Source organism: Lepidochelys kempii, chromosome 14, assembly GCF_965140285.1.
Source record: "Lepidochelys kempii isolate rLepKem1 chromosome 14, rLepKem1.hap1, whole genome shotgun sequence".
In the NCBI taxonomy this organism is placed as follows: Eukaryota; Metazoa; Chordata; order Testudines; family Cheloniidae; genus Lepidochelys; species Lepidochelys kempii.
Window position 1 is genome coordinate 14,719,075 of NC_136393.1, and position 25,518 is coordinate 14,744,592.

General features: G+C 48.2%; 1 protein-coding gene across 2 annotated transcripts; it reads left to right on the plus strand.

The window, feature by feature from the left end:
* Positions 1-25,098, plus strand: SLC16A5 (solute carrier family 16 member 5). Of its 2 annotated transcripts, XM_073312030.2 has the most exons (6): positions 235-301; positions 1,296-1,457; positions 4,776-5,020; positions 18,887-19,030; positions 20,776-21,642; positions 24,533-25,098. In XM_073312030.2, exons 3-6 carry the CDS (start codon positions 4,804-4,806, stop codon positions 24,772-24,774), a joined length of 1,470 nt encoding a protein of 489 aa, XP_073168131.1. In that variant the 5' UTR covers positions 235-301; positions 1,296-1,457; positions 4,776-4,803; the 3' UTR covers positions 24,775-25,098. The 2 variants fall into 2 exon arrangements, with proteins under 2 accessions (XP_073168130.1, XP_073168131.1); XM_073312029.2 differs by lacking the exon at positions 1,296-1,457 and having other exon boundaries at positions 1-301.
* The last annotated feature ends 420 nt before the right edge of the window (positions 25,099-25,518 follow it).

A 25,518-nucleotide genomic window follows, 5' to 3' on the forward strand; every position in this document is an offset into this window, starting at 1 on the left:
CCCCAGATGCTGTGTAATCCCCAGTGGATCCAGTCCTCTCCCACTGGATGAACTCACCCGCCCCTGAACTTCCCCCTCTAGCCAGAGATGTGCCTGCCCTGAGCTGCTCCGTTGGCTTGCAACCGCCGCGTCTCCTCCCTAGCAGGGAGAAGGAGAGAAGCCAGGACGGCCCTTCCAGGAAGAGGACCGGGGGAAGGAGCAGGAGAGCCGCGGGTGCCCTCGGAGCGCTCCCCTCCTTCTTTCTCTCCCTCCCCGGGCTCTGGGTGGGAGTCACTCCGGATGGAGGGGCCCGTGTGAACAGGTAAGCGGAGCGGGCCGGGGAGGAAGGGGGCGGCCAGCCGCAGGAGAGCTCTGGGTCCTGCACAGCCAGAGAGCGGAAGGGAGCCCGGCTCGCAGGGCTGGGCGCTCCCCGAGGGGGCGGGGGGTCTCACGGTTACCGTCCCGCCAACAAGCGGGCAGGGGCCCCGGCTGGGATCCCACTCCCCGGCGGGAGCCGGGCGGCTCAGCCCCAGCGCTCTGCGGTGCCTCGCTCCGGGGTGCCCCGGGCTGCGCTCAGTGACCCAGCCGGAGAGGGAAGGCGGAGGGGTCGGGGGCTGTTTGCCGGCAGTGCCACCCCTTGCTGCCGGGCCCGGGGGGAGGCAGGCTGGGCTCAGCCCAGGGCGCTGCTCCCCCGGGGTATCCCCCGCAGCAGGCTGAAGGAGGGAGCCCTGTCCGCCTGCTGCCTTGGAACTGGGCCAGGGCACTGCCCCCCGCGAGGTGCGGGACAGTCAGCGGGGACTGCGGCCAGGGCTTTGGGCAGGGACTGCCTGGGTGGAGGTAAACAGCCTCCTGCCAGAGTTTGGACCCCTCTGGCCCAAAGCCCCTGTGGGCCCTTTGGGCAGAGTCCCAAACAGATCTGCCACTGGGCTCCAAAGTCTCCCCGGAAACTCTCCTCTTCCACACCCGACTGCCCTGATCCCCTCCCATGCCCCCTCAGCAAGGGAACCAGAAACACCCCTGGCACTGGAGATCTTGAGTAGAATTACCCAAGGGCGCCACATCTGCTCCTCCAGCCAGGTTTGAGTAATGCCCACAAGGTGGGGGCCTCATCCCTCCTAACCAAATCATGGATGGGACACTCTTCTAATCACTGACCTAACATTAATGACTGCGGAGAGAAGGCTGGATCCTTGTCTGCTGACAGCCCAGCCTTCCCAGGGATAACTAAAGGCAAAAGCACTGGAACTAGCCATCTCGACTCTGGGTTTCACCTTACACCAAATCTTTTCCTGCCTCGTCTCTCCCTTGCCCATTAGCACAGAGAACAAGGGACTCAAAACTTCACCCCCAATGCTGCTCTCCCCACCCCACCCCGGTCCTCCTGTTCCCAAGGAAGTGGCAGCACTGTTCCACCATCTTCACTGCCATAAACTGCTCATGAAAGGGCCACAGCTGAGCACCTAAAAAAAGACCTCCAGGTGTGTACATAGACTTAAGCCCATTTTACAGGTGGGGAAACTGAGGCACAGCGAGGCCAACTGGTAGGATCATAGGGTCAGCAAAGTGGCAGAGCTGGGCCTGAAACCCGTGTCTCTTGATGTTCAGTCATGAGCACTAACAACTAGGGCCTGCTGTCTCCTACCTAAGAAAATCAAGTAATGAGCGGCTTGATCCTGCTCCTGTTAATGCCCCTGGCAAAACTCTCATTGACTTTAATGGGATCAGAATCAGGCCCTACAGGACAAAAGAACTTTGTCAAATGAGTGGACAATATTCTAACCGTGGGAGTAAAACAATGAAGTTTGCACAAGCTTTTCAGTCATCCTTGGAGGATGTGTTAGGCAATAACACAAAAGAGTATCTGAGAATGCAACGTTCCCCACAGGGGAAGAGGCGCTGGATTTCAGTAGCTACAATTCCAGCCATTTTGGTTACAAAGAAAACAAGCTGTGCTCTACTGAACTCCACTCCCTTGGGACTCTTGGCATTTGACCCTTCAATTGGCTGTCAGCTCACCTTCCAGTCTGGCTAAGAGTTCAGTCCATTTCAGAAAAGGAGCAGACAAGGGATTGGATGGCATGGGGAATTAGCAATGGGGAGAAAGGTTCAAATTCAGTAAGGATGAGCAATCCATCCGTGACTGACAGCTGGTCTCCTCTGATGGCTGTTCAGTAGTTTATGTGAAAGGTGTTTGCTGGATCTCAGTTCAAGCCCCAATGGAGAGGTATCCAGAGTACATTTTCAAAAATCACTAATATTGGTAACCTTGACTGACCCAAGATTGACTCAGCCATGGAGACCAACTAGCCTCAGTAGTGGTCCCAACCTTGAACCATAACCGAGAGGCAATGTGAAAGAACAGCTGCCTCTGGTGTCAATGCAGAAAGGCATAGTCAATGTCCAGGACTGTTAATCCAGCATCTTCCAGGAGCACTAAATTAACACACTAAGAAACACCTTTAACAAAGCATGAGACAGACACACTGCTAAAACCAGATTCTGCTCTTACACAAGGCTAGTAATATTTCAGGGGATAGCTGCCCTTTGTGCCTCAGAGGGGCTTAAGATGAACCTCAGATGTGGTCAGAAGAGATTACCGCCACCTGCTGTAGCATTCCACAAGCGACCAGGTGAATTACAAAGGGTTTCTTGCACTTTTCTCTAATGAGACACAGGCTACTGGACTAGATGGATTTCTAGTACAGCAATTCACATGGTCCTAATGTGCTCATACTTACTGCTGTGATCACTTAATTACCACAGGGAGAGTTAATACCAGGCTTTGTACAGCTGCGTTTCTTTTGTTGTTCCACTTGGCAGAGCCAGGTAAATTGGCACCAGAATGACCTTGTTTCCATTTACTTTTGTTCAGGCAGAAAGCAGCTGGCATGACACTCTGATCACTGGCATTCCTTGCATTAGTCAGTATATTATAAGCAGAATGTCTCAGCATTTATTTCAGGGAGTGGCACATGGGCAGACAAACTAGTGAATCAGATTGCTGAGGAGGGAAACTTGGCCTGTAACGATATACAGTAGATGGAGAAATTGGTTGAAAGCTACAGCAGGTGTGCATTGTAATGAGAGATTAATTAGTAGGCAGTGAGTGAGTATAAATAGGAAACCTGGTGGAACTGGGAGTGGCAGGGATCATTAGCTGGACAAAACAGTCTGAGCCGTGCAATCGAGAACAAAGACAAGTTGAACTGCAATGTTCTGGGTTGCTGTCTTTGGGTCTGTGACTACTGGGGACAGACTTTAGACCATGAGCCAGCTAATACAGAACAATCTGATCACACCAAAGGGAAAGACCATGAACCAGTCAGTAGCATTATCTCTGCCCAGCCACAGCATACAAAGAATTAAACAGTGCCAATCATCCCCAGGTTCGGTTGTATGTTATGTCTCCACACCAAAGCCTTCATCTGTTTGTGTCTCTTTTAGACTGTCTGGGCTCCAGAGCAAGGACTATCTGTTTGTGGACACACTACCTAGCACAATTAGGGCCTGAGATTCAAGCAGGGCTTTTGGTTGCTACTGTAATATATATGTTTAATAATAGAGTGAACTTGCCTACCCAGTATATGTGTACACACACACACACACACACACACGTTAATCATATTCATTTATAGAATGGCTATTCTGGTACCAGCCTGCTGTTTAATATGGACTCCCAGTTAACTAAAGTAAAGGGTGGGGCCTTTGAAATGCTGAGCTAGCGTAGATTATTCCATGAACGGATATAAGAGAGTTTACTTTACAGGAATACAAATAAATCAAAATTTTAAAACCCAGACAAATCCTCAACCAACTGCTAAACCAAATCACTATTTATTACAAGGCGGCACTAGGGGCCCGTGGCTGGGGCCTGTGGCTAGAGCCTCAGGCTCGGAGTCGGGAGACCTACATTACATTCCTAGTTTTGCCAACGTCTCCCTGTCAGACCCTGGGTAAAGTCACACACATTCCCTCTCTTTGTCTCAGTTTCCTCAGCTGTGATATGAGGATAGGGACAGTGACCATCCTTTGAACAGTGCTTTGAGATCCACAGGTGAAAAGCCCTGTATCAGTGTTCAGCATTGCACTGTGCCCTGAAGGTCACGGCCCATGCAGCCCAGCAGGCAGCCAAAGAGGAACACTTTTTGCAGGGGAGGAGGGGCTCTCAGCTGAACGTTTCATGCTGCAGGACCCAGAGAGATCAACCCTGGGAACCGCCGCAGAGAGTCTCCCATGGCCGAGACAGGGTGGAATGAGACACGTCACTGAGATTACCAAATCCCAAGCTGTAAAAGACTTTAAAGATCATGGTTTGCAGCTTGAATTGTACCCAGGAGCAGACAGAGGCTGCACAGAGGTGCCCAGCTCTGCTTGTCCTACTCAGCAGCGCTATATATAATTTTTACTACTGTTGGTATTTGCATGAGCTTCCTTCCCTCCTTAGCATGAGGATTTTATGACCTTAGCTACCCTCAGCAAGGGGACTGTGTGCTGGAAGCAGGTGAAAGGGAAAACAAGCTCTGGGAGGGAGCTGGGCAAGACCAATTCATACCTCAAAGGGGGTGTGTTCAGGACTGTACCTGAACATGTTCAGCCTCTTTTGAAATAAAAGGGAAAGGTGGCTTGTTTCCCAGGCACTTTGGTGCCAGGATCCCGTGGTGAGAGACGGGAAGGTGTTTTGAGCAAGGCTTAGCAGGCATTGGTTCTCCTGGCCAGAGAGCAGGTGTCTGTGCTGTGACTCTCCTTGCATTGCTCCAAGTGCTACCGTCTGACAGCTGAGCTGATTTTTCAAACAGGTTGGCTTGGAAGGAGGTAAAAGTGGAAATGTCCCGAGGAGCAGCAGCACATGGGATTTCCAACGCTCAGGACCGGGGATGGGCCTGGATGGTCTTGTTGGCCACTGTGCTGCTTCAGGGGCTAACGCTGAGCTTCCCCTCTTCCACTGGGGTCTTCTTCACAGACCTGCAGCGTGAGTTCCAAGCCACCAACAGTGAGACGTCATGGTTCCCATCCATCGTGACAGCAGTGCTGCACGCAGGTGGTGAGTAAAATGCCAAGTAGCTGCCTTCAGCTTCCTCTCCTGGCTAAGCCAGTACACAGGCTTCATTTAGTTAATGAGCCTTTAAAATGTCATTAAGGTAGCTATATACTGGCAGTTTGATGGCTATGGGGACGGGGACAACACCCAAACATGAATCGTGACCAAACATTGGCTGTTCAGTGGCCTGCATGAAAGGAGTCTGGTGGGTCTCTCCAGCACTATTGGCCTTTTCTGAGCATCAAAGTAGAGAGGTCACAGGTTGAATGGGACATAGATGCTGAGCTCCCTCATCTCTCCAGCTCAGCCTTGAGGCACCTTGGCAGGGTAAGCCAGATGCCAGAGAGACAAAAGCCTAAGACAATCTTCTTCTCACGCTGTCTTCTCCAGAATGGGAAAAATGCATTTCCTCTTCCATGACAGTCCTTTGAATAGCCTGATACACCTGTCCCTTCCCTCTCTCTGTCCCCAGAGAGCAAGTCTCCTAGCATGTGCAATGGGACAACTTTGCCCTCCATGTTTAAAGGGATGCTGAGATGTTTTTGCTAGACCCATATAGTCTAGATCCTCAAATACAAAACAATGGTGTTAAATGCAACTCTTCGGGCTGTGACACAAAACCCAGGCAGCTGCCAGTTACATCAGGGAAAGAGTTTCATGGAGCTGGGCTGATTCAGAGCTTCACAGAACCAAAGAAGTTTGTGGTCTTCTCCAGCTCTCTCAGACTCAGTTCATAGTGGTCAGGGGACTTTTATCTCTGAATTATGCGAGTCACGCTGAGCTACAGAGTTTGGGCCAGTTTCATCCCTGCACGGAAGGGAGGTATAAGGGGTGTTTGGGTATCTTTTCTAAGTGAAGGCTGCTTTAGTTTCTGCCATGTACTTCCTAGGAGCCACACCAACGGAGGCTGGAGCAGGGGCGCTTACTGGACATGATTTCCCAGCCAGTTTGTTGCCCACTTTCGGGGTTCCCCTGCTGTCGGGGGTGGGGGGCCCTCCTAGTGGAGGGGAAGTTGTGACCATCTTGTGCCACCACAGGCTGGCAGACTTTCCATGGCTAGGGGCCCAGCAGCCTGGGACACATTAGTGGAAGCCCACATAAACCAGGGATGACTGAGCCATATATGAGAATGCGAGTTCTGGCTGATATTTGGCACCCCAGAGCCAATGCTCCATTTCCTCTAGCTCACTGGTTTGGCTCCTTAGCCCCTAAAATGCTCTTTGGTCTCAGCCTTTTGCTTTGCCAGAGCTGCTGCCTCAGCAGAGCTCCAGGGCTTGAAACCTCTGGGGACTCTGAACTCTGCCCCTGTAGCAGGGGTGCAGATTCCACTGTGGCTGTGTGTGTGACCAAATGCCTGAGCATTGTCACTGGGAGTCTCTTCTGAAACAGAGATGTGATGCTGTGAAACGATCACCAGGCAGGCAGCTGTGCCACATATGGCCCCAGTCACAACCCTCGCTACTTACTTGTGTATCTCCAGGCCTGAAAGCTGATCTCCTTTGCAGGAATGCGCTTTGTATTAAAATGCTTATTCCCAGGTTGTGCAAGGAGTACAGCCATCCACACATGATCCAGGGTTGGGAGGCCAGGGAGGGTGAGGAGCCATGGTGAAAAAGAAAGCTACAAGATTAACAACAGTTAGCAGCACTTAACATGATCAAAGAGCTATGTGGTTAGTAATTAATTAATCCTCACAGTCCACGGGGGAGGTATTAGCAGCCCCATTTTACCGATGGAGGGACTGAGATCCCAAAAGTTTGAGCGACTTGCCCAACATCATGTAGCGAGTCAGTAATAAAGCTGGGATTAGACGTACTGTTTACTGAGTGCAGGGCTAGGAGTTCTTTGCTCAAGGCTTGTTAGAGTTACATCTTATGGGGCCAGAACAGTCCTCCCACCCATTAACTCCCTCCCAAAGACTCACTTCTACCCTGACATGCACAAGAAGGGACTCAACAAAGTGACTATTATGTCTATATGTGCATACTTATCCTATAACCCCTTCCCAACTACGTTGCTCACATGCCCTTACATCTTATTGCCATGACCTCTGCCCATCTTCCTCCACCCCCAGCCTATTGTTCTGTTGCCCTTGTTACGTCATGTCTAGATACAACGGTAAGCTCTCTGGGGCAGGGACTTTGTCCTTTTAGCTGTGCTGCGAGGTACTGAGCTGACCTGTAGCCACTATAAAATAAGAAATAGTATTCTATATCCCATGTAGTATAATGCACACAGATATGCCTTTATCAATGTGTATCTATAATTATGTAACAGTGATACATGTACACCCAGAAATACTACACAGGTAAAGCTGATCTATATAGGCCATGGGAAAAAAAAAACCTCTCTCTCTGTTGAATCATGGTAACTAGGTAACTACAAGACCAAAGTTTGAGTGTTTACGATCTCATTAGCACTCTGAGGACATGTGCTAGCTTTATTCCTCTGTTTTACCTAGCTGAAGAATATCATGAGATAGCATACTAAAATCATATGCAGAACAGCCTTCCATCTAGTGACAGAAAACCAGGGACACTTTAGATGTTTAAGAATCAAAAATAAATCCTTGGTCTTACTTTTGGAGTCCATCAGTGCAACAAGTCTCCCTAAGGGCCTGAGGAAACTGACCTGTAAGAAGAAGCTAAAAGAACAGGTGTAGCGAGGTGATGACTCACTGGTCCGGCACCTCCTGCTGGTAGTCTCAGGAATTAGCTCTTTCCAGCCTTCGGAGCACCCTCCGCAGGCCTGTGTCTCGCCTGCCGCTGGTCCCCTTGTCCCTCCCGGACCCCGGTGCCTCTTTACCTTGGGGTGCTGCCCTGTGGCAGAACACCCACACTCTGGGTCTCCCCATCCAGAGGAACCCCCAACCCTCTATCCCCACCTTGCCTCAGTGGCTACTGCCAGTCACCATCTAGCCCCCCACTCACTGGGGCAGACTGCAGTCTGTAAACCACTCATCATTGGCAAAGGGGTTTGGACCTGCTGCCTTTGCCTATTCCCAGGCTACCCCTCTGTAGCCCCAGTACCTTTCCTGGCCTTTAGCTAGGCCTGCAGCCTGCGTATTTTCCAGGCTAGAGCTCCCCAGCTCCTCTGGCCTTCCCCCAGTCCTGCTCCACTCTAGGTACCCTGCTCAGCTCCCAGGCAGCCAGGTCCTTCTCTCTCCACTGCTAGAGAGAGAGACTCTTTCTCAGCTCCTTTTATAGGGCCAGTTGTGGCCCGATTGGGGCATGGCCCAAGCTGTGGCTGTTTCCCCAATCAGCCAAGGCTTTTCACCACTTCAGAGGCAGAGCAGGGTGACTGCCCGCTACAACGGGGCTTGGTGTGATCCTAATGGAGTTGCACCCATAAAACATCTGGCCCATTCTGGCAGATCTTGGCTACAGAAGTGCCTCGGAGTATTAAATAACTCAAAGAGAAATTAAAATGGTTTAAGCTGAGTCACGGATTCATAATTACATAAAAGGGTGAAATGGTGCAAGGGAAATGTAGGCTGGATGTCAGGAAAGATTTCCCAACAGTAAGATCACAATGACTGATCAATTCGCAGTGGCAGCCCCTGCAGCTGAACTCGATAAACAAAACCCTCAGGGATGTTCTGGAGAGAACAATCTGTCACTGGTAGGGCTGGAAGGGGAGTAACTCTGGTCAGCTATTAATAGGTTTTTCCATCTTACTTTTAGATTCTGGTATTAGTAAGTACACATACTTTTTCAAGAGGGGAAAGCGAGCCGTCTGATTATTTGGATTGCTCCTAGAAAGGCTTAAGTCCTGGTGAGAGAACGCTACGCCTGAAAAACACAAGGAGTTAGGAAGGCTGGCCTAGTGGTTAAGGTGCAACCGTAGGACTTGGAAAACGTGGCTCCAATCCCTGGCTCTGCCACTGACTCCTTGTGTGACCTTGAGACAATCACTTAGGTTTTCTGTGCCTCGGTTCCTCCCCTGTAAAACATGGATAATAGCACTGCTCTACCTTACCAGAGTGTTGGGAGGTGCTCAGATATCTCAGCAAGGGGGCCATAAAAGTACTATAGACAGAAGAGGAATAGGAGGCTTCCAGTAGCACAATCCTGAAGAGCCGTGCCTTACACCTCCTGTGCAGAGCATGCTCCCTGAGCTAGCTGTAGCCTCTCACGGCCAGCACTGCAACTCCCCTGCCTGTGTAACCAGAGATCAGAGTAATACAGGTGTGCAAGGAAAACCCACTCCACCCCCCCCCCGGCCTCTGCACACTCAGGGGGTGACAACTAAAATGGGGCCCATCGTGTTGGATTTCAAGACTCTTATGACCAGGAGAGGAAAAAAATAAAATAAAAATCCAGCTGGCTCCAGAACTCCCCCTGGAATGGAGTGTGTTTTGCTCAGCTCTCTGTGTATCTCTCTCCATCTGTCTCTCCTGTGATTGTTCTGTAAACAGACTATCTGAGCTGGTACTAGGGGAAAGGAGAAGAGCATGTTGCCTAGGGTTCAACATCTGAACTGTTTTCCTGGTTACACATGCATACCGCCACACCCCGTTCTGGTTAGAGGTAACGCTTTAAAAAAATTAAAAAAAAAAAAAAAAAAAAACACTGAGTCATGCTGATGCTAAGGCCTCGTCAGAAGCAACCAGTTGCTGTCTGATTTGTCCCAAATGGGGTGAAAAATACATGGCAGCTGACAACCAGGTGAGGCATTCAAAGGAGGTTGCACCTCAGTAGAAACAGCTGGACGCAAAAATGTAAGGCATAGGTGCAGAAGAAGCCTCATGGGAAACTATTTCATTTAAAGGGTATTGCAATTAAAGCCCTGTGGAGATGGAGCAGTTCACACTGGTATCTAGCAGAGTAATACGTGCACAGAGGCCTAAATATTCCAAAGCGACTAGAGATTTTGGGTGCCCAACGTGAGACACATGATTTCCAGAGGACAGGTACTTAGCACTTTCTGAAAGTCAGGCCCCGTCAAAGTGTCTCACCCAAAATCACTATAGTCACTTCTAAAAATTTAGGCCATAGCATTTTAAACATCCTTGAGTGTTAGTTCTAGTTATAACATCTTAGTACAGGAAATGCCTATTAAATTACCATACGCAGAAGCTGGGTTCTTGGAAAGTGACATGAACCATGTTGGATCATTAGCAGCAAATCTCAAAATCTTTCCTTATTAAAATTAATCCCCTTTGTGTACAATATGGCCCAGAACTAAATGATCATCCTTTGGAATAGCACTAAATAATCAAGTCTTCATATATCAAAAACAACCACCCTACTAGAATTAGCAGATTCCAACTAGGGTCAGTGGTTTTCAACCTTTTTTCATTTGCGAACCCCTAAAAAATTTCAAATGGAGGTAATCTTAGACAGTCTGCAGACACCCAGGGGTCTGCAGCCCACAGTTGAAAACCACTAACCTAGGTAACTGATACTTTGTCCTTGCTGGAATCAGAGATGTGCTAACTAGAGCCATGTTTAAACATATTCGTTAGCATGCAAGCATGGTTTCCCTACCCATTGGGGATGTAGGGATTATTGATTTGAGACTCATGTTATAATCATGTTATAAAACCATGGTAAAAATGATCTCTGGGGACAGTCTAAAATTTACCATGTTGGAAGGCAGCAGGGACTGCATTATAATACAATTTGATCTTGTTTGTGTAGGTGTGATCAGATTGGGTTATGGAATTATCTGTTATTTACAGGACAGAAACATGATTATACATTTCAGGCATGTTTATCCAGAGAATGCCAACCCATCTTACAACATCTTGTCCCCTGACATCTTGCTGTATGGATGGAACTTTAGGTCTATCCTGGTTCTCAAAAAATAACTGCTCTCATCAATAGTCAATTGGTGTTAGAATGCTGCTAGCAGAAACTGCATTTGAACAAGGTTGTAGTTAGCATGGATGGGGCCTTAAGGGTCAAATATATCATGAGACACATTTACAATGTAAATCCACATTGTGATGTAGATAGGGACTTAACTGCACTTAGCTCTGTTCCATGTACCCAGCCAAAACAAGCCAGACTGTAATGGAGTCCAGGGGCTGACCACGTTATATCCAGGTTCCCAGCATGGCTGAGGTCGGTGGGTGGAATTTTCAGCTCCCACTGAAATCTCTATCCCTGACTTCAACTGGAGCAGAGCACAGCCCAATTTAGAAGCCTAACCCAAACCTGAGTAGACTACAGCCAATCCCAAACCCAACCCAAGCCTGAGTGTGTGGAGTTGTTTTGTACCCGTCCTCCCGAAATATAATAATCCAAAATATACACACTTCAAACTAAGGGCTGTCTACATGAATAATTAGTTTGCAGCAAGCTGGGCTGTAAATCTACCCCTCACTAATCTGCCATGGTCTAAGTATCCATTTGCATCTTTGAAATGGGACTAGATCAAAGCCTGTTAACAAATTGTTCAAAAGCGCTTCACCAGGGTGTATATGCACATGGACAGTTAGACCCTGGCAAGCTAGTGTAGGGTGGTTTCTTGCCCCAACTCGCCCCATACTAATTGTTCACCTAAACAAGCCCTCAGTGATAAGAGGCTACTTAACCTGACCCAAGCCTGAATATATTCTCTGCAAATTACATCTGACTGACCCCAACACTTGTAACTGGGTCAGGTTGCACAGCAGAAGTAGGCCAATGCTGAGTGCTTTTGAAAATCAACCCCTTGTAACAGAGATGAGGCCTAAGAAAAGGCAAACGAGGGGCCAGAGGCATCAGGAGTTGGCAGGAGAAGCAACCCTCCGGCAGAGTTGTTCCAAAAAGAAAATAAAGACAGGACCATAGAGCTCACCAAGGGTTTCTCCTGACACAGATGGATACCTTCTCCTCTCACATCTGGAAACAGCTGAGCATTCCATGCGCTGCCCTCCATCTGTGCACACAGCATCTCCTAATATCAGTGGGAAAGAGCACAGGGCCCACTGGCTTTAAAAGGCTCTCTTAGACCAGGCACAGCACTAATGTCAATCTCTATCCAGATCCTGTTGGGAACATCTTACTTGGTGCACATCAGGATGGAAATACCATTGCTCTTATTTTCCTGACTACAAACAACTGTTTCATGGGAGCTCAGGGCTACAGTGCAAAGTCACATACAAAGACATTAAGTTGATCAGAAAGCCATCCAACTGATAAGGAAAGTCCAGCCTCATGCTAATTAAAGCTCTTAACAGTTTGGCTCATGCTAATTAAATTTACTCTCCGAAGACTAACTCCGGTGCACTTTATAGGACATTATGTAACCAGTAAATTACAAGCCAGTTGTAGTTACTCTGCATACCAGTCAGTATTTCTCCATTTCAGCCTGGGGTCAGCTACAGTACAGAGGGACTGGCTTTTGCCTTCCTTACACTGGTGTGAAGCAGGAGTAACGCAACTGTATTCAGTGGAGTCAAAGTGGTGTGAAATCAACATGCGAAGAGAATCAGGCTCAGAGTGAGTGTGTGTGGCTTTTGTTGTGCCTTTCCACCCTTGTTGCACTGATTAAGCCCTGCTCTACCCCTACAATATAGGACAACCTGAATTCTATGCTGGTCAGCAGAGTGAAAAAGCCAAACCCTAAACACCGGACCTATGCCAGCATAACCCCCCAGTGTAGACACAGCGAGGTTGACAGAAACAGTCTTCCATCAACTTAGCTACCATTGTTTGGGGAGGCAGGATTCCTACAGCGAGGGAAAAAACACTTTGTCACTGTAGGCTGCATCTGCACTGCAGGGTTACAGCAGCATAGCTATGTTGATATCATTCCCATAGCGTAGACATAGCCTTAGAACCTCAGGGTATGTCGGAGCACTTTCCAGAGGTGCTCGTGAACAGCCTGGCCACCTCCACAGCACCCCCTCATGACCTCAGGTCGCTCTGCCTCGTTTTCCCCACTTTACAGGACTCTCTCAATCAAGCTACTAAAACTTTTTTTGGTTCAGCTACAACTCCTCCTTGGGACTAGATTTATTAAAACAAAATCATTCCCAAAATAGAGTTTTAAGTTGCCCATCAAGTCCATACTCCCAGCCTTTCACTACCTTAAGCCCTTTCCCTGAAGGCTCAGCATTCCCTCCTGGGGCGTACTCCCTCCCAGAAGTCTCTGTAGTCCCTCACTACCACTTCCCTCTCATTGTCTCTCTCCCCCCAAGCAACACCCCCCACCCAGCTTCCAGCTGCTCTTTATAGGGGGAAATCAGCTCCTCCATAGTCAGCTGATTCTACTAATTAAACCACACACCCCACCCCAGGTGCAGCAGGCAGGGCTAATTGGATAGAGCTGGCTGACTTTAGGCCTCCAGCCCTTAAAGCAGGAGGCCACCTGATTACAGTGCTTCAAGCATCTGTTACAGCTTGTTCTTTCTCCCTTCCTTGTTCTGCCCAGCTCATACTAATGGGGGAATTCTACTCCAGTATGTTTACTGCAAAAGAAGGAAACAAAATCATGAGGGAACCAATCGACCCCTAGATATTCCTTGCCATCCACTGGCTTTGTTAAGAAAATTCATGCTCAGGAGAGTTGTATGAAATTAAGTCCTCCCCAGTAATAAATCCTCATAACCTGTTGGTCATGTCGGTTACTCCTCAGCAGACTTGCATAAGAATTTTTAACACTTCCTGTATGCGTTGTGACCTTCCATCAATGCCACTTCAGTAGCCACAATGGTCTTCAATGGATGACCAGATGGAGGAAGGTGGAAGCAGTACAGAGGCTGCAGCTTATGTAGGATGCTATGGGCTGCCTCTTTAGCAGGACGGGCTGCCATGAGCACACCACCATTGTACTGTTGCATCTTCCAAGTCTCCTCGTCCGATACTGGTCCAGATACAAGGCCTTGATCTGCAACACCACCAACAGGCAAGGACTTAGCTATATCAGTGATTTCCAGCATCTCCATCCATGGCCTGACAGGACAGCTGCGCTGCCTTGAGCAATGCAGGATGAAGTGGGTAGGAACTGATGGTAGGTTGTCCTCATTTGAGCACAGCTGTGGAATGAGCTACCAGAGGAAATTTCTGATAAAAAAATCTGATATTTAAAAACCTGCAGTAAGACTCACCTTTTTTATAGTTTACTTACCATAACTGGAAGGATGCAAATATGCATTGGCTGTGGCTTTCAAAGCTGAACATGGAATGGGGCATCTAAGACTGCTAGGCAGCTCTGCAAAAACGCTGCTAACATATATACACCCACAAGCAGAACATTCGAGAAACCGGGAAGAGCAGAAGACTCACTAATGTTCACAACAGACCTTGGCACACAGATCTATTTCACCCATGCAATGCTTCAATGGACCACCAATGGGCACTATAGAAACCTCTATGGGAGAGAGATCAATAGATATGAATATTGTTTGAGATCTCTAAAATGATCCTTCTATCACCCAAGTTTGTCCCTGTGTTTGAAAACTCTTAACAGTTTGGCTCTGCCCAGATTTGCTGTTCCTCAAGGTTTGTTGGTTTAAGCAAACATAACCTTGCCTGCACTCTGGTCTGCTCTCACCCCACTGTAGGGCTGCAAAACTCCACTGACTTCAAAAGAACTACGCCCAGCTTTGCACCGCTGTAAGCAAAAGTAGAATTTGACTCACAGTCTCCATCAGTATTGCCCAGCACAGCAGATTGTCTTGAGCAGCCTCTACGCACTAATCACTAATCGTGTGATTTTTTTTTTAAACTGTTTTCTTCAAGCCCTTCCTTACTACTGGGTTCATGAGCCTTTATGAGATTCTCAGTTTTCATTTAAAAAAAATTAATAATCTCTAGTTTTTATGGTTGCAGAGAAAAGCTTGAAAACATGAAGAACACACATTCTAAAGGCTCAGACTCCAAAAGGCAACAACAACAAAAAAACATCTAATGTGCTTTTTTTGTTTTTAATCTCATGATTTTTAAGCCAGTCTCGTGGTTTTAGAGGGCTGGACTTGTTAATTCTACATGTTTGGGGTTGGCTAACCTACATCACCATCCTGTAAGTTCCCCCACTCAGAAATAAAATTCCACCCTCAGTTTGCTGAGCTGGCCAATGACCTTTTCAAAGGCTGATTCAGCCATGAACAGGTGAAGTTTCTCAAGCAGATCAAAATATAGGCAGCTGCAGCCTTCATTTTAATCAAACTCAGCTGTTTGCTTGACAATTGTGGATTTTGTTTCAAATAGCGAATTGTCTTAGGCCACAAACATGAGCCAGGCTATTTTCCCACTCTGATCAGTTGCTGATGCTGAAGCTTGTGACCATTTTAGATTCACGTATGTAACATTATATTAAAAAAAAAAAAAAACAATTGAAAATCCTTGGGCCTCCTCTTAGGAACAAAAGGGAAACTCTAGCATCTCTCCTCTTCCACTAGAACACAGGTCCTTTAAACAGAGGAGCATGTTCCTCCCCAGCAACTTGCCGGCATGTCACTGCTATTCTTACCCAGCCCTAAAGAGAAGTGACCCAAATTTGCAATGCCAAGGGGTAGATTAGCAATTTACCAGGAGCCTATGAGATGCCCCAAAACTGCATAAGTTTACATGTACTTAACTGACCATATACGCACACATCCAAACTTGCTTGTGCACAGAGGTAGCTCAAGACAATTGGCCACCCTGGGTGAAACTTCAGTGTTCTGCCCCCCCACCGACCCTCTTGGGAGTTCATGGCAGATGCCCCAGTGCCTCCCTTGCTGCTGTGACCCCCACCCCTGAACCTCATGCAGCCGAGTTGGAGGCTGATGGGCCAGATCCTGGCCCGGGGCTGCAGAGATTGCTGGGCACTGGTGACAGACCCCGTGGTATGGGAACAGTCTGAAACCAGGGCACCGGCAGAGGGCAGCTCCCAGCCTGTAGAGCCTTGGCCCCTGGATAATGAGCAACACATATTCCCCTCCCCCCCGCCCCGCAAAAAGCCACCCAGGCTGGGGGCATTGATCCCCCTCACAAAAGGGGTGGCAGACTCCTTCCCACTGGATAGAGTGGGGGTCCCTGTATCCCCAGTCTGGCCCCACACCCAGCTCCACACCTTGGCCCCCCATATCACCAGGCCATCAGCCGGACCCCTGTACCCCACCCCCTGCACTGTGCATTCCCAGCAACCCCCACACCTTTCCAGATGAGCTCCTTGCTATGGGGCTCAGAGCCTGCATGGTAGCAGCGCCTCCAGAGCATAGACGTGGTCGGGTTGAAGCAGCGGCTGAGGCAGGAGCTGGGGGCCGCCTAGGCAGCAGAACCACATGGGCTGGGCGCTGACATAGGGCCAGGCGTGTCGCTGCACTTGTGGGGGAAGCCCTGCAGCGACACCAGAAGCAGCCCTGACTCTAAGCACTCAGTGGCTGTGGTCTTTCCATGCTAGGGGTAGGGAGCTATTGGGGAGGGGGCAGAAATGCTGCCCAGGCAGCCTGGCTGCTTCCCATTCCCCAGAGCCCCAGCTGGTAGCTGCCCCTCCATGGGCAGCCTCATCCCCTACCACCCTTACAACTGCCTATACTGCCTAAAGCTAGAGTGGCCACTGCTTGTGCATTATATTTTTCCTTGCTAGATGAATAGAAATCGCTTGTTAGCAGAACAATGTAATGTTCACCAGCAATGTAAACAATAAAACCCAGCCCTCCCACTGGAGACCTACAGCAGACACGGGCTCTGGCCTCTTTGAAGCATTATACTCTGTGACTACATCTCTCACTGTATCACTGCACTGCTCAGTTTCTCCCTCCTCAAAGGGGAGCTGATGACACTCCCTCTCCCCCCCCGCCATTTTCCAGTGTGTTGGGACTGATGGACATAAGGAGTTGCATCAGCAACACAGCATTAGTTTTGTCCGGGGCAGAGCAATTGCAAGGCAGATGCACAACTCCACAGGCCACAGCTTAAATGCCTGTAAGCCTAACAGGTTTGACTTTAATGCAGACAAAAATGTGTCCCTCATTCTGTTACTACATGATCATCTGCAAGGACACTTCCTATCTCTCTCCCATCCTTGACTTGTTTCGGGACTGATCTGTCTTTTCTTTAGTGCGAAATCTCAGCCCTGGCTGAATGTTGCCCAGTTCTAGACTTCAGAAACACTGGATACTCTGTTACTTCGCTATAAACTGCTGAGAGCTCGGAATGCCGTTCCATCTCTTTGGCTCGGTGCCTCCGGGTTAGCCCTGCAGTTGTTTTCAGCTCCTTTCCCAGGAAGCAGAGCACTGAGCTGGCTCTTAGAGATAGCTCTGGGACTGCCAGTGTTTTAGAGTCACTTACTGAAATGTTTTCAAGCAGGAACCCAAAGAGATAGGACCTGGAAGCTGCTTAGGTTCCAGTGGGACCCATCAGCAAAGCACTCACAGGGAACTGTCAGCAGGCACTGGCTCCATAACGGATGCTGAAGAAAGTGGAGCTGGAGAGAGAGGAAGGAACAGTATAAAGAGGGTTTTGTTGGAGGCTCAGAGTCAGATGGGAGGAGTCATTACATCCAGCAAGGGAAACTTCTGACCAGCTGCTGTGATCTTTTAATCAGAATTTGAACCCACACTGCAGAGTTTGAACCCAGCTCTAAACTCTCACTAGCCTTATGTACAAGCATTTTAAGGCCTCCAGCCGTGAAGCATCTGGGCACTTCACATATATTAACAAATTAACCCCCACAGCATTCCTGTAGGAGAGGAAATAAGCACTATCCCCTTTTCCATGTAGGGAAACTGAGGTCTCAAGCAATTAAATGACTTGCCAGGGTTACACAAGAATTCTGTGTCAGAGCTGGGCTCAAATCTTCCTTTTCCCAGGCTGGTGCCCGATGAGCCAGTTTGGGTCTCTCAGAGTTTACAGCCAGTACTCTACTGGACTTCCTGAGGCTTGAACTGGCTCTCCTTGAGCCAGCACCTCCCAGCTGTGATTGGCAGGGACTCCAGGCCAAAGTCAGCCTGGGCAAAGTGGGAAGTCTCTGGGAACTGAGCCCACTTGCACAAGAATTCATCTGTTTCTGGTTGGGTGGATTTTCTCCATATTTTGCTCCTCTTGTTTCTGTCTCTTGGGTGCTGCATTCCACCATTTTCTCTCTTTTTTTATACTGGAGTAGCATCTGGAGTATCTGCCCATCCTACTCATCCTCTTCTCTTCTTCCTCCATCCCTTCTTCTCCTCATATCCCCCTCACCCTAATATGTCCCTCCCCCCTGCAGTACGGGAGCCCTCCCCAGCCATTGCTCTGCTTTTATAGGGGATCAGAGTGCTGCAGGGAGCCAACTGGAAGCTCTTTGGACTTGGCGCAAACCTGGCCATGGGAGTGGAAAGGGGGCTAGGAGTATCACTGTGGACTGCTCCAGCCCCTGTGTACCCAGGGAGCTTGCGGGGGAGCCCTGACACGGAACTGGAGGCTGAGAGATGTTTGTAAGATTTAATTGCAAAACATATAAAAAGCCACACTCTTCCATCCCCCTTCCTAGAGACCGGTAAATGGAGCTAGAGCTCTTCCCAGAATCTATTCCCGGTGGGCACAGAAATCCAGGTCACGTTCTTCTCCTCTTCCAGAATGTGCGCAGAATCTATACCATGTGCACACAGAATTCCATTTGAAGAACCTCCCTTCTGCCCCCATTCAACCCAGAATCCACCCCACAGAATAATGGAAATCCTTTTTTTGTTCGTACCCTAATCAACGGCCAGTGGATGATCAGATCAAAGGAGTCTTCTCCCTTACTGACGTAAGTGAAGCAGAAGATGAGGGAGGGGCCGGGGGGGGTGTATCAGGAGACTTGGGTTTTATTCCTGTATGACCAGGGACAATCACAGGGGAATTCCAAACTAAATCATATTGTGCACTCAGAACAAGTGGAGCTTTGTTCCTGCAGCCACTAGTGTAAAACCCAAGACAGAACTTGTCCATCCTTGATTCCTGCCCTGATGCTTGTTTGGTTGCTTTATAGGTCCCCTCTGCAGCATCTTGGTGGAGCGATTTGGCTGCAGGTTCACTGTGATGCTGGGTGGCGTACTCAGTGGAGTGGGCATGGTTGCCAGCTCCTTCTCTAAGTCCATCAGCCAGCTTTACGTAACAGCCGGCTTCATTACTGGTGAGTACCAAGTTCGGACGTGAAAAATAAATCACTGTGGTTGGTATTTGGATGTAGCTAGTGTCCAGGGAAGAATGAGTGCATAGGTTCCTTCCCTCATCTGACAAACAGGAAAGATCAGAACTGCAGCGCAGTAGGATTCATATCCTGAATAGCCAGTACCCTTCTCCACTCCCCTTTACTCCACCCCTTGTTCAGCTGGGATCCCTAGGAACTGCTTCTCCTGTGAGCCCCACAGGGCTAAGGGTCCCAAATGGGGACAATCAGTAAATAAAGACTACCACTTTTAGAAGCTGGCTGGTGATTTATTTTTGAGGAGGAGAGAGGGAGCATATATCCCATACAGTGCAACACATTTTTCGGACCCTAATTTCCCTGGAACTGAAATGGGGTGTGTGGGGGGAATGTTATCCAGATGGATTGTGTGTATCCATATTTCACTCCTCCCAATTTACAGAGGGATGGAGACACCTTTTTTCTAAGAACAAACATAAAAATGTGGTGGGGTTTTGTACAGAAGTAATAAAAATGGAAACTTGCCAGAAGCTGGGAATGAGCGACAGGGGACGGATCACTTGATGATTACCTGTTCTGATCATTCCCTCTGAAGCACCTGGCATTGGTCACTGTCGGAAGACAGGATACTGGGCTAGAGTCCAGAGAAGAGCAACACAGATGATTAAAGGTCTAGAAAACATGACCTATGAGGGAAGATTGAAAAAACTGGGTTTGTTTAGTCTGGAAAACAGAAGACAGAGGGGACATGAGAACAGTTTTCAAGTACAAGTATGTAAAAGGCTGTTACAAGGAGGAGGAAGAAAAATTGCTTTTCTTAACCTCTGAGAATAGGACAAGAAGCAATGGGCTTAAATTGCAGCAAGGGAGGTTTAGGTTGGACATTAGGAAGTGGTTAAGCACTGGAATAAACTGGCTAGGGAGGTTGTGGAATCTTCATCACTGGAGATTTTTAAAAGCAGGTTAGACAAACACCTGCCAGGGATGGTCTAGACAATTTGTCCTGCCACAAGTGCAGGGGACTGGACTAGATGACCTCTCAAGGTCCCCTCCAGTTCTATGATTCTAGATGGACCTTTGGTCTGACCCAGTATGGCCATTCTTATGTTAACTTCTCCCCTTCTCAATAGCTCTTATGGAGGTGGTGTTGGACTCTTGCTCTCTAGTAACATAAAACAATGAATGTCTGCAGCCAGATCACCTTGGGATTTGATCCCATGGGATCTTACAAGCAAAGCAAAGTTAGAATTGGTCAACGTTTGGATGGGAGACCTACAAACAACGCCCTAGTACTGTTGAGGATTCAATAAGCATCACTCTTCTCTCTGAACCCCTAGTGAACGAATGCCTCAAAATGGTGTTGTGTATGGCACAGAGCTGCTGCTGCATGAGATGTAAAATGGAAGTCATGGCCACTTCTGGTCATTTACAATCTCATAGCAATTGAAGTAAGAATAGGGTGTCCTGTTGGACACATCTCAGTTTAGATATGTATGCCAGCCGAAGGCTGCCTGCAACTTCATCTAGGTACAGCATTCAACTTCACCTCCCATCCTGAACTATCAAGTAGCATTTCTGTGTGCTGCTGTAGAGCTGACATCCTGCACTGCAGAAGGAGAAGTACTTCAGTGGTGGAAGAAGGGGTGCTTGGGTCATTGAGGTCTTTCCAGCAAAAAAAGCACTATATAGAAATAAGCTGTTGCTTTTTTTTTTTTTTTTTTTTTAAAAAGGCCTAGGATCCTGTTTTGGCTTCCAGGCGGGAGTGACTGTGCTGGGCTACTACTTTGTGCGCCGACGGGCTTTGGCCAATGCCCTAGCATCCACCGGTGCCTCCATTGGCCTCACACTGTGGCCGTTGATTTCTCAGTACTTGCTGGATGAGATGGGCTGGAGAAACACTTTCCTCATCTTTGGCGGTGTGCTGTTGAATGCTTGTGTCTGTGGGGCCGTGATGAGACCAGTCCAGTTTGGGCCTCCCAGGTCACCGCTGCAGCCCAGCCCTGGACAGGAGCCAGGCAACTCAGCTGAAGATGCACAGCTGTCCAACGGAGCCACCCCTCATCAGGTGGAGCCCCCGCAGCAGGCCAGGTTTGCTGCTTGCAAGCAGACGCTGCAGAAGTACCTGGCTTTTGATATCTTCTGCAAAAACAAAGGTTACCAGATTTACACCATTGGTGTGGCCTGGATGGTGATGGGCTTTGTGCTGCCCCTCATCTACCTGGTGCCCTATGCCATCCGGAACGGGGTGGAGGAGCGCAAGGCCGCCCTCCTTATCTCCATCATTGGCTTCATTAATATCTTCATGCGCCCCATGGCTGGGCTGCTCTCAGGACTCAATATCTTCACTGGGAAGCGGATTTACCTGTTCAGCCTGGCCATGCTGCTCAATGGGCTCAGCAATCTCATCTGCATCATCTCTGCCGACTTCAGCATGCTCATCCTCTACTGCCTCATCTATAGCATGTCCATGAGTGGCATTGCGGCACTGATCTTCCAGGTGCTGATGGATGTGGTGGAGATGGACAGGTTCTCAAGTGCCTTAGGCCTCTTCACCATCCTGGAGAGCGTCACCATCCTCCTTGGACCCCCACTCGCAGGTGAGAGCGCAAAAATGTTATTGGAGACCCGGTGACAGCAGGCTGGGGAAAGGACAGGGGGTATTATGCCTCTGATGACAGACATTGGGGAATGTAACAAGAAGGGAGTGAGGAGCTATCAAACCCCCATAGGCAATGGGGTGGGAAGCACCATTAACAGGAGAGTCAGAAGGGAGTTATCAGCCCCTATTCACAGGTGGTTTAAGGGTTGAGGAGATGATGATCTGTAAGCACCTATATTGGGAATGAAAGATTAATAATAAAGGGCTCTTAAATCTAGCAGACAAAGGTGTAACAAGATCCAATGTCCGGAAATTGAAGCTAGACAAATCAGACTGGAAAATACAGTAGAAATTAACAATGAGGGTAATTACCCATTGGAACAATTTACTCAGTCTCCTTCTTGATAGTCATCAGAGTTATTTGCTGTGTTATACTGCAACAGTCTATGCAGAAAGGACAGAAACTGACAAAGACGCTTAGTGGTGCTGAGCCCCTCCAGTAAAGTGGCAGTTCACCCTAGGTGTCTTCTCAGTATCTCTGCTCCTTCTGCGTAACGTACTGTGGTACAACCCAGCAAATAACTCAGATGGCTGACTATCAAGAGGAACATTTGGTACTGACTGTGAATCCTTGGCTTAGGGTCTGACTCCCTGACTCAGTAGGAGCTGGGTGTGCTATGGAGAGGACACTGATATGCCCCAGGGAGTGAATTTTGTGTTGTTCTGAAGTAGCCCACGCTGGATGCACAGAAGTAGCAATAACTGATTCTGAGAACACTGATATCCTCTAATGGTGCCCTAGATGCAAAGCTGCGTACAGAGTCATCAATTCAGCATGACAGCAGCCAGAACAGGCTGCTGCTTCAAGCCTGAATTTAATCTCCTGAACAGGTTGCCCCCACCTGGAAGAGCCTGAAAGGGGCCCAGCCAATGGTTAAATCAGATTAGGATCATGTAGGATCGAAGAGAGTTTGGGTGGGATATGCCAGCCACAGAAAAATCAAGAGTTGACAGCCAGTGCATTAATGCTACACTGGTATGAGCCTCATGCCATTCTGCCCCATGCCTTATAACGCACCTAACGCTGATGAAATGCCAGCCTGCCTCTCCCCAGGCTTATCAGGATGCCTTTCTCTCACTGACCTCACTTCCTTCTTCATTTTACATATATGGCACACGTCCATGCTATTTTATACTGTCTTGTACTGTATCATTCCCCACTGTACAAGGGCAGCTCCGGCTGTAAATGACAGGAACACAGCATTCAAGTGTGCATTCAGCAGGGCAGGCCTGCAAACTCTGGGGCCATTCTAATAAGGGAATGAGAATATCTCCTGTATGTCTCTATCTCCCAAGAGTGTCCTGAAACTTATGGCATCCACGTTTGTTATTTGCTTTGAGATCTTCTGATAGGAGGTGCTGCAGCAGGGCCCAGCCTTATTAATAAAACAGTAGAAATATATTTACTTTTGCTCCTATACCTATAAACAGGGCACTTGTACTGACACTTTATACCAGTACAAGGAGAAATCCTTACAAAGGGTGCCGTTAATTAAGGTGTTAGCATTTAATGCATGCAAATAATGAACGTTACTGCAGAATTCTCCCCACCACACACACACACAAGCGTATAGGAACATCTTACAGACCAGCTGAATACTGCCTGATCTAAATCTTTTTCTTTCCATCCCTAGCTTCTGGGAGGGTTAATTATTTGCACACAATAAATATCAACATTTTAATGGTCAGTATGGCCAACAACCCTTCAAGATGACTTTATATTTTTACACCACGTTAACAGCATTGGTTAGCTAATATCTGTTGCTCTGAAAAGTTTCCCCATCCTGACTGAGCCATTTAAAAGTGTTTTCAGCAGAGAGGCCAAAACAAGTTGATTTGTACAGACCGTTATCTTACTTGCTTTATCCTGGGCTCAGAGTTCGCAAGGCAACACATTCCTCTATTCGGTGACTATCAGCAGCAAGGGTTATGGGGCCCCAGTTGCAGAAACAAAACAAATAAATGAATTGCATGAGATGGAAATTGGGTTGCCCCCCACCTCTTCTTTAATGATGTGTCCTCTTGTGGAGCAGTCATGGCGACAGCAGAAAGCACAGTCAAACCACACAAAGAAGAACTTAATCCATGTGTGGACACTTTGAGCGTTGGCCTGGTTCAGACAGGAGACAGACCAAGCCTTTTTTGGGGCTATTTCAGAGCAATATTTGCTATAAGTGCTATTTCGGGCGGAGGGAGGGAATGGGGGATGACATACAACCTGCTGTAGCCATTACGCCACATCCTTATTTAGTTAATTTCTTCATTATTCTTCTCCCCGAAAGGGGAGGTCTACACTGCATCTGGGAGCATGCCTCCTAACCCGGGCATACAGACTCTCTCAGATCAGCTCAAGCTAGCACACTAAAAAATAGCAGCATGGCCGTTGCAGCACTGGCAGAGGCCTAGACTACATCCCTGAGCTTGGACCCACCTGGCCCCGAGTCAGATGGCTAGCCAGAGCCTCTGCCAATCCCATGCTGCTAAATTAAGCTGAGCTGCATGAATCTGTCTAGCCAGGGTTGCTCCCAGCTGAAGTGTAGACCTACCCTCACGGACTGTGATTACATCACATCAGCATCAATATAGTCTGGCATTCTGCTCAGAAAAGATATCACCACTTTGTCCTACCAGGCTGGGTAGCACTCCTGTGTGTTATTAAACAGCTGCTTTGTTCCATTTCAGAGGCAGCTGCATTTCAATGGTGGATGAACTGAGTGCTGTGTATGTGGCAGTTTATGAACTATATGGGTCCCTGGGGACTATATCAATGTAAGATACTGTTCTTTGGTATGCAACTTTGCTCTGACTGAACTCTGATTCTGTTTCAGGTCTTCTGGTGGATATAACTGGCCAGTTCAGTTATGTCTTCTATGCCTCCAGCTTCTTCATGGTGTCAGCTGCACTCTTCATGGGTCTCAGCTTCTGTGCTTTGGACAGAAAGAACAAACTGAAAGAGGCTCTGAAGCCAACCTCCAATAGCCCCTCCAGATACCAATACACCGAAGTGCCAACTAACCCAGGGCCTGAAAAACAAGCTGCTCCTGCCGTCATGTACGTCACAAGCATCTAAACGAAGAGGAACCCATAGAATTCTGTGACCCACACAACCGCAACATGTAGCGTAACTGGAGGAAGATGGGAGGAAATGCCTGCTTTCCACAATAACCCATCTGGGTCCTGCAGTGAGCATCTACTCAGCAGCGCTGCCTCAGATTCCAGATGGAAGATCCAGATCAGAGGCAGAGCCCAAAGCCTTGCAACAGCCAGAAAGCCAAAGAACAAGGAGCACTTCTTATACCTGGTGCAAGCCCATAAGGCAAGGATAGTAGATCTGTGACTTAATATGTGTTACTTTAAGCTAACAGAATTAAATTGACAGTGACTTTTTTTTTTTAAGGCTGTACATTTTTTGTATATTTTAATTTTTAAGACTAGAAAGATTTATTAGGTTATGCACTACAATGATCCCTGACACAGTGACAGTCAGTCAGTCCTGGAAGAGCTAAAATACCACTGAATCGCCTTGTCTGGACATGCCAACCTAGCAAAGACTAACTTTGTAGTGAAGTCATCTGGTTGCCTCCCACAAGGGGCAGGGAAAACCCCTTTCCTGGGGGATGCGTTGCTGCTTTCTCCCCCATCTCTGGATATTGCATGGAATATTACACAGGTTGTAGAACCCACGCTAGCACCTGCTATCAGTTGTGTCTAGGCCAAATTAATTTTTTACAAGCTAGTAACCAAATCATTCCTGCATTTCAAGGGCATATTCAGGAAAACAAAGGTTCAAATCCAAAGCCCCAATAAAACTGGA

Coding starts and splice junctions, on each gene's coding strand:
- SLC16A5 (XM_073312029.2), top strand. CDS start 48: ATGAACTCACCCGCCCCTGAACTTCCCCCTCTAGCCAGAGATGTGCCT. Junction 19,031..20,775: donor AACAGCCGGCTTCATTACTG/GTGAGTACCAAG, acceptor TTTTTTAAAAAG/GCCTAGGATCCTGTTTTGGC. Junction 21,643..24,532: donor CCTTGGACCCCCACTCGCAG/GTGAGAGCGCAA, acceptor ATTCTGTTTCAG/GTCTTCTGGTGGATATAACT.